General features: G+C 41.4%; 1 protein-coding gene across 1 annotated transcript; it reads left to right on the forward strand.

The window, feature by feature from the left end:
* The first annotated feature begins 3,489 nt into the window (after nucleotides 1-3,489).
* Magee2 (MAGE family member E2) lies at nucleotides 3,490-7,347 on the forward strand. The gene is given in 9 exon segments (XM_021628270.1): nucleotides 3,490-3,574; nucleotides 5,609-5,895; nucleotides 5,897-6,032; nucleotides 6,035-6,330; nucleotides 6,333-6,442; nucleotides 6,444-6,558; nucleotides 6,560-6,646; nucleotides 6,648-7,023; nucleotides 7,112-7,347. Coding segments are annotated over 9 exon segments (1,728 nt in total).
* The last annotated feature ends 1,802 nt before the right edge of the window (nucleotides 7,348-9,149 follow it).

Here is a 9,149-nt window from a genome sequence, read left to right on the forward strand (position 1 = left end):
GCTATCCTTCACCTGATTCTGCTGAGGTATATAGAGCCAGTGATGGCCGTGCAGATTCATTTTGTTGTACCTATAACCTACAAAAAAGGACAAAGACCATGATTACGTAGTTTTCTAACTATAGCCAGCTAGCTTTATTGATTAGATTTTATAACTCTTAAACTCCTAAAAGAGTTTAAGGACTAATAATTAATTTCTAAAATTTTCTTTGTTGCAGTTGATCTTGTCCAGACGGTTAGAAACGACTGCTTAGCTTATCTCACAGCAGAGAATTCAATTGACTTTGGAATAAATAGAGCAAGGGAGACTAACCAGGATCTATCTCAGACTAAACTCTCTAATCTGGGCATGTCCTAGAGAATTTCTGGATTTTGGTTATTTGGAGTGACTGTATAGCCATGCCCTGACTTTAGATGACAGCCTTCTGAGGACTGAGGTCCTGAGATTAATAAAAAGAAAAAAAGTGAGCAGGTAGTTCTATTTCCTGACTGCAGATGCAATGTGAACAGCTGCTTCAAGGGCTTGCAACCAGGATTCCCCTTCCATGATGGACTGTACCCTCAAACTGTGTGCCAAAAATAAACCCCTTTTATGTAGTTCCTGTGCTGGGTATTTCACCAAAGCAATAATGGAAGTAATTTAAATGTTGTAGAATTATTTCCTATGAGTTGATGCTTTCTGCCCTTGGATGAAACAGGATATTGTTTTTTTAATTAATTTATTTTTATATTAATCACAGGTTATTTACTTTGTATCCCAGCCATAGGCCCCCTCCCTCATTCCCTCCTAATCCCACCTTCCCTCCCTCATCTTCTCCCTGTCCCTTTCCAAGTCCACTAATAGGGGAGGACCTCCTCCCCTTCCATCTGACCCTAGCTTATCAAGTCTCTTCAGGCCTGGCTGCAATGTCTTCTACTGTGGCCTAGGAAGGCTGTTCCTTCCTTGTGGGGGGTGTGTGTGTGTGAAGGGCTCACCTTTGAGTTCATGTCAAGAATAGTCCCTGTTCCCCTTATTAGAGAACCCATTTGGACACTGAGCTATCATGGGCTATATCGGAACAGGGGTTCTAGGTTATATCCATACATGGTCTTTGGTTGGAGAAATAGTCTCATGAAAGACCCCTGTGCCCTGATATATTTGGTCCTTGTGGCGCTCCTGTCTTCTCCAGGTCTTACTAACTCCCCCTTCTTTGACATGATTCCCTGCACTCTGCTGAAGGTTTGGTTATGAGTCTTAATATCTGCTTTGATACACTGCTGGGTAGAGTCTTTCAGAGGCCCTGTGCTGTAGGCTCCTGTCCTGTTACTTGTTTTCTCCTACATCCAATGTCTATCCCATTTGTCTTTCTAAGTGAGGATTGGTCATCTTACCCTGAGTCCTCTTTCTTGTTTATCTTCTTTAGGTGTATAGATTTCAGTATATTTGTCCTATCTTATAGGTCTATATAAGTGAGTATATACCATGTGTGTCTTTCTGCTTCTGGGATACCTCACTCAGGATGATCTATTTTAGGTCCCTCCATTTGCCTGCAAATTTCATGATTTCCTCATTTTTAATTGCTGAGTAGTATTCCATTGTGTAAAAATACCACAATTTCTGTATCCATTCATCAACTGAGGGACATCTAGGTTGTTTCCAGGTTCTGGCTATTACGAATAAAGCTACTATAAACGTGGTTGAGCAAATGTCCTTGTGTACTTGAGCATCTTTTGGATATACGCCTAGGAGTGGTGTAACTGGATCTTGAGGAATCACTATTCCTATTTGTCTGAGAAAGCACCAGATTGATTTCCAAGTGGTTGTACAAGTTTGCATTCCCACCAGCAATGTAGAAGGGTTCCCCTTTCTCCACAACCTCTCCAGCATGTGTTGTCACTTGAGTTTTTGATCTTAGCCATTCTGATGGGTGTAAGGTGAAATCTCAGGGTCGTTTTGATTTGCATCTCCCTGATGGCTAAGGATGTTGAGTGTTTCTTTAAGTGAAATAGGGTATTCTAAAAGAGAAAGGCAGTTCCTGGTATCCAATTGATGCTATTATTGGTATTAGAAAAATATTAATGCTCTCCTGTTTCAGGAACAATTTCACAGGTTATCAGCTTAAAATTAGAATATTCTGTTATGAGAGTTGAGCTGAACAAAAACATGATGGCTCTGTCATCACAACTTAACAGGAAGAAACAAACAAACATGGAGATATTTAGCAACAATGATTAAAAAACATCCTGCTACTCTAGCTATATGAGTAACTGCCATTACTTTGCCAGTTTGTACTCTTAGACATATTCAAGTCTTCCCTCTTTCTGTATACGATTTACTGTGACCCTAGAACATTGAATTGTCCCCACTTTCCATTAAGATCCAATCTATAATGAATACCTACTTCCTTTAGATTCTCCATCAAATTGTACTTCTAGCCTCTGACTATAGAAGTATCAGAATGCTTCAAGTATAATCAACCATTATCACTTCACAAACTCAGGATGTAACCACCACAATGTTATATTTTATGAGATTTTTATAGGGTTTTGCATAATTATATTATTCCTTCGACTAACAGCCCTTTGAAAAAACATGCTATGCATATTCTGAATTCATAATCATATAATAGATGTTCTGTCTTCTTAAATAGAAGTTCATATGCACAGAATTATAAATTCTACAATAGTGAAAATCAACAGACAATTGTTATTAACAACACATATAAACCTGCAATAGAGGTGGCTCACACTTGTAATCACAGCACTCAGGGAGACAGAAGCAGGCACAGCTCTTTGAGTTCAGGGCCAGCCTGGTATACAAAGTGAGTCCAGGACAGCCAAGGCTACACAGGGAAATTCTGTCTTGAAAAGCAAAATGTAAACAACAACAAACAACAACAAAACTGCAATAGAGTTTGGGCAGCTCTCGGGAAAAGAGAAAAATATTTCCTGTAAAAATCTATTATTTAAATTATACATAATTTATAAAATATATAGCATTTTACTATATAAATAATATATCTAAATAAATTAAAATATATAGAATTATAAATTAAAATATATAGAGACTAATTTAAAATATCAGAACCCAGTATGCCAATATTCTCTAAGGACAAGTGAGAAGGAAAGTATTAGGATAAAGTGCCACAAATACTTTCAAGATGCTAGAAATGATATTAAGTGGCATCCTGATCACATGGTGTATTCAATGTGTCATACCTTATCAAGCACTATATTTGTGTTTTGTGGACTTTATTATGTGCATTTTCTAGTAGTTAAATGAAATGCTTTATTAAAATTATATTAAAGATAAAATAGTATGCAAAATATTCATCCTTTTAAAATGTGTAATAAAATTTAACAAAGTCTCTAAAGAAGTTTGAGATAAAGACTGTGAGCCCACCTTTTTGCATTTATATTGACATATGTGAATCACAGACAAGCTCCTTTGTTGTTCATTTAACAACAACTTGAAATCTTCCTTGGTTTGTAGAATACAAAAATAGTTGGCATGAATAGAAAATGCAGCTCAGTGTGTTCAGGAGATGACTTCCTGGAAAAATGTGCTGTGAACAATGAGGAAGATAGAGAACCAAGTAAGGATGAACTTCTTAAGGAATTGATTACCATGGAATGAGACTGATATGTCATTTCAGAGGTAAGGTGTTTTTTTTTTTTTTTTTTTTTTTTTCACTTGATGTTCTCCTACTAGATGAGAATAAGAAGTCCAACTCAAACTGTGAGTGGGTTTTATTCATAATAAGTAAGGAGGGTTTAAAAAGAAACAAATTAAGTTTAGTTTTACTTGTAGGAACACCAATCTAATATTACCGTTCTAGAGAATGGGAGACACTGGCGTAAAAGCCCTCCTCCAATGTAATACTATCACAGGAGCTGAGAAAGGGCACTGTTTCTCACAAGGCTCTCCTAAGGCATGATCCACAGATCAACACAAAACAGTCCACAGTCTGTCTTATGAAGCCTGCACACTCATCTGTGTAGTAAACACAGGTCGCTTTTGCCCAGTTTGGCCAAATACTTGGACCTGAACGTCTTATTTTTCTATTGTAATAGCATGAGCATTTTGAAAACAAGGTTGTGAAAATTGCCATGTCAGAGTGAGTGGCCTCTTAAGGAATTTCAGGGCAATGGATCAGTGAATGTAAACCAGTAATCATTACCATCAAGATCTTGGAAGAATTTCAATTGTGGCTACAGATGACAAGCTGACGTATTTTTCTTCCTTTACAATGCTCCATTACATTCCTGGATTACGGCTAAACTTTAGCCCAACTACTGTGGCACCACTCCTAGAAAATAGAGCAACTGACCTTTCTTCCTGGACAGAGTGTTTAGACTATGCATGCATCCTCAAATGCTCATGTACAAACCTACTCTGCTGTGCAGCCCTAAACAGTTCTGTCATGGAGGAGAAAATTCAGTCCTTCCTGTTTAGCCATCTCTGTCCTTGTCTCCCACCCATATTCTGCCTCTAGGCAATATGGATAACTTTCAGTTACAAAAACTTATCTTTACTCTCATACTTCTGGACCTTTCCTGTTGATGGTCCCTAAGGCTAAAATGCCCTTGTAAACCATGAACTCTTTCCTTCACTTTGACCACTGAGAACACAACTCCTTTGACTCTTTTTCAGCAACTATCTCCAAACTAAGATACTTGGAACAAAAGTGTCACTCACTACTTTCTGTGTTTATACTCTATGGAAATTAACTCATACTGATTTCCATCAATTTTATCTGAGCCATTTTTATGAAACAGAGCTAAGACCTCCTTGAAAGTCAGATGGTGTGATAGGACATGTTTATGTTCTGGACTCTGATAAAAGGATCCAAAGCCTGACCTCTTTCACTTGTAGCTGCCTGAGTTTGTACAGGCAAACTCACCTCCTTGAGTCAGTTTTCTCACCTTTAAGATGAATACTATTCAGACTAGCTAAGATTAAGTGATTTTAGTATGAGAAAAGTGAAACACCAGAAACATTGCCTGTCACCCAATAAGTGCTTGTTAAAGGATTGGTGCTCATTACCACTGACTGAACCAACCAACTAGTATGTTCTAGTACTGCATGCTCTGTATGAAAGGGAATTATTCCTCACCGCGATCTCTAATGAAAGTCACAAATATCTCAGCACTGTGCCTGGGATGAGCATGTGCTCAAGAAAGAATCTGTTCAGTTGGTGAAGGCCTTAATAACCCTACAAAATTATCATAAATACCGCCCCTCATCTCGAATCCTCTATTAAGCCTTACCAAGGTTCTTAACAGCTCACGGAAACCCTAGAAAAACTTCAAATGCAGCATCACTACATTCCCTATCCCTTAATTCTTCTGCTTCATCTCCGTAGTTCCTTTTGGCTAATTCTCTGCCCTAATAAGTTCGAACCCCACGGCAAACCGCTTGCCAGTCAGAGGGGGAGGAGCTGGAGTGGAATCCTTAGAGAGGCGTGGTCACCACTCTAGAGCCCGAGTGCACCTGCCCTGCGTAGCCTGCGGCAAAGCTAACTGCTCTTAGGCTTTTGCTCAAGGCTGGCTACTGCTTGTGTAAAAAGATCGCCTTTCCTATCGGCTCTCACTTTTGAGCCGCACAACTTTCTGAGTATCAAGCACAGGCTTCGGCTCTGTGCCGAGGCACCAACACACCTCAGATCCTCTCTCCAACGGATCACTGACCTCCGCGTTCACGTTCCTGTCTCCTGGAACCACGTCTCTGGTAAGCCAGAAGGCACGCCATGGCAACGCGGAGACCACTGCAGATTACAGCGATGGCCTGAGTGAAAGGCAGGATACTAAAGCCTCGAGGCCCCCCACCTCCATGCTAGTTCCTGAGGCTCTCCAGAGCCTTGAGATCCCAAACGATCCGCAGGGTGCCAAGGGTCCCCAGGCTGCCCAGGAACCTGAATGACATGGAGGTTCTCATTGAAGAGCAGTCCCAACGTTTGGGGGCTCTCAGGGTCCACGACCCTCTAGAAGACAGGTCGGTTGCTTTGGTGAATTTCATGCACATGAAAAGTCAAAGCGAGGGCTCTATCCAGCAGACATGCTGGAGTTTCTCAAAGAATACTCAGATCAGTTCCCCGAGATCCTCAGACGAGCCTCAGCTCACCTGAATCGGGTCTTTGGCTTGAGTCTGAGAGTTCTTGATCCTCAGACTGACACTTCCAACCTAATCGGCACACCTGGTCCCCAGACCACCGAAAGGCTAGCAGAGACCCTGGACACAATTACAAAACGCTCAACAAAATCATTTGCCTTATCATTCATAGCGTCCTCTGACCAGAACTCTAAGCCAGCAGCCATCTTTGTGATTTCTGTTGTTGATCCTCTGAGGCTCATCCATCACATCTACCTTTTAACAGCAGGTCCCCAATGGAGGCCTCTCTTCCCCTGTTGCCATTCAAGAGGACAGAATATGGCACTAATCCCCTCGAATGTGATACCTTTATTCTCTAGAGCCCACACAGTAGTCACAAAGATGGAAGCCCTGACGTCTGTAGCAGAGGCCCATGACGAAGAACCCTGGAGCTGGCCAGAAGAAGAGAACAAGGCCCTGGAAGCTGACTAAAGCTAAAGAGAGAAGCCAGGCTGCTGGCTTAGAGTTCTGGTCGGAGGACACTATGAATGATAAAGCAAATGATTTGGTGCATTTGGGCCATGAATGTCACCGAGGAGCTGCTGCCTATACATCAGGATGAGCTACTGGCTCACACTGGCAAAGAATTCGAGGATGCGTTCCCAAATATCCTCAGCCGGGCCACTCTAATCCTTGATCTGTTTTACAGGTTCTCTCGGATCGAGGTTGATACCAGTGAGCACATCTACCTCCTTGTCCAACAACCAGAATCAGAAGAAGAAAAAGTAACGCTAGAGAGCCTGGGCAGACCCACCCAAGAATATGTGATGCCGATACTGGGTTTGCTCTTCCTGATGGGCAACCGTGTCAAGGAGGCCAACATCTGGAACTTACTCCTGGAATGCAGCCTTATTTATAATAGCCAGAAGCTGGAAACAGCCCAGATGCCCCTCAGCTGAAGAATGGATGCAGAAATTGTGGTATATCTATACAATGGAGTATTACTCTGCAATGAAAAATAAAGAAATCATGAAATTTGCAGGTAAATGGTGGGATCTGGAAAAGATCATCTCTTCCTCTAATCCAGTTGAATATGAGCTGCTTTGGGGTCCTCAGGCCCACCTTGAAAACAGCAAAATGAAAGCCTTGGAATACATGGCTAGGCTCTATAGAAAGCGGCCACAGGACTGGCCAGAGCAATACAGGGAGGCAGTAGAAGATAAGGAGGCCAGGGCCAGATCTGAGGCAACTACTATGTTCTTTTTTGGTTCCATGTGAAGTCTGATGTTTTCACTTTAGTTGAGTGCATCAGTTAAAAGGGCTTTTGGGAATTAAACACTAGTATCCCAAATCAGAAGTTGGAAGGGTTGGGGTAAACAATACACCTTGTGCTTATTGTGTTCCAATTCTAACATTATTTTTTTCCCTTCTAAGAGAGTCTTCAATTGTCTTCATGATCAGTGTATAGAAATGAAATTGCTCATTTTCTTTTCCTGTCCAGTTTCAGTCTAAAAGTTCATAAAACTGTGTAAAATGAATTGGTAATATTTATGTATTTAAAATAAAATAAGCTAAATAACAGTAAAAATACACACACATGCACATACATAAACACACCCCACATATAAAGCCACTCATTTGTGGTTGCCTTCCTTTTGAGTCTGCTGCGCTAACAAACTAACAAAAACAGAGTATAGTAAAAATAATAATAATAAAAGTATAATGAATTAGATATCATGCTTAAGTGCTCATTTATTCTATAAACATTCTTTAGGCATGTGTGCTGAGAATAAGGCCATGTGATAGGGATATAAGAGTAAATAAGCCTCAGCTGGGCTTCAGAACTTCCCCCTAAAAGAGGAAAGTCATGGAAGTGAACCAGCAATTATATTGTGCTGTGACAAGTGTTATAAAAAAAAAAAAAAAAAGGACTGGGGTGAGGTGTACTATGGGAGTCCACAAGTATAACTTTCAACTACATGATGGGGGGAAGGGCAGTGGAGAAGGCAATGCCAGACAAGGGAAGCTGAGAAAGGATCAGGAGTATGAAGCAGAAGATGGGGGAAGGCATAGTATAGTCAAGAGAGATGAAGGGAAAAACAAGGTGTAATGAAAGACTGGTATGCTTTAATGGTATCTCAGGAGTGATGCCTGAGACTGAAGTGACAGGGCAAAAGGAGGAACTGGTGAAAAAACAATCCTGAGTTCAGAGATGAAGCGGGAGAGAGAAATCTGTGGCAGGGGCTAATAAAAGCCCTATCTAATAAGAGAGGCTCTTAGGAAACAATAAGCTCCTCAGATCTTACTGGGATAGGGAAGGCGGGATGGGGAGAGAATGAGGGAGGGGGCTACAGCTGGGACGCCAAGTGAATAAACTGTAATGAATATGAAAAAATAAAAATTAAAAAATCTGACTGGGATCTTGCTAGCACTGCTTATTTCAACACTCAAACTGTTAAGCTAAAAGTTAGCCTTTTTAAGTCTCTTCATTCTGAGTCCTCTTACAGTTTCTAATCCAGCTCACAAGCCTTCCCTAGAGAGCCTGCAGGTAACAGTTTCTGAGAAGCATCCCTGGTACCGGGGTGACTATCATGCAGGAAGTCTCCTCTGACCAGGGAAAGATGGTGATGTCTTCTACTATAGCATGCTGTAGGCTGCCTCATCTGGGGCACCCTTTCAATTATCAGAAAATTCTCCGAACTGCCACCTCCGAGCAGATGGTAGAGAGTAAGCAGATATTCCTCACATTTTGCTTTGTCCCGGAGAGATAAGAGTACAGTTTCTAAGCCCGGAATTGGACAGTGTGAGGAGAGATTCTGCCTTTTGGTTCCCAGGTCTGACCTGCGGCCATGCAGGAACCCAATTAAGAGCAGTCTGGCTGAGAAAAGTGTCTTCGCAGGAGCATTCTGCAGTTGCCAGGGTGATATAACCCCCGCCGGGTGTCACTAATGTTCGCTAGAGTAGCATTCCAGGAATTACAGGCTAAGTGGCAGGGGTCCAGTGTGGGATTCCTGGTGATGAAAAAATTAATACCTGGAGAGCCTGAGCTGATGAAATTCGGGGAAATGGGGTGACTATAC

This window comes from Meriones unguiculatus, chromosome X (genome assembly GCF_030254825.1).
Source record: "Meriones unguiculatus strain TT.TT164.6M chromosome X, Bangor_MerUng_6.1, whole genome shotgun sequence".
NCBI classification, from domain to species: domain Eukaryota; kingdom Metazoa; phylum Chordata; class Mammalia; order Rodentia; family Muridae; genus Meriones; species Meriones unguiculatus.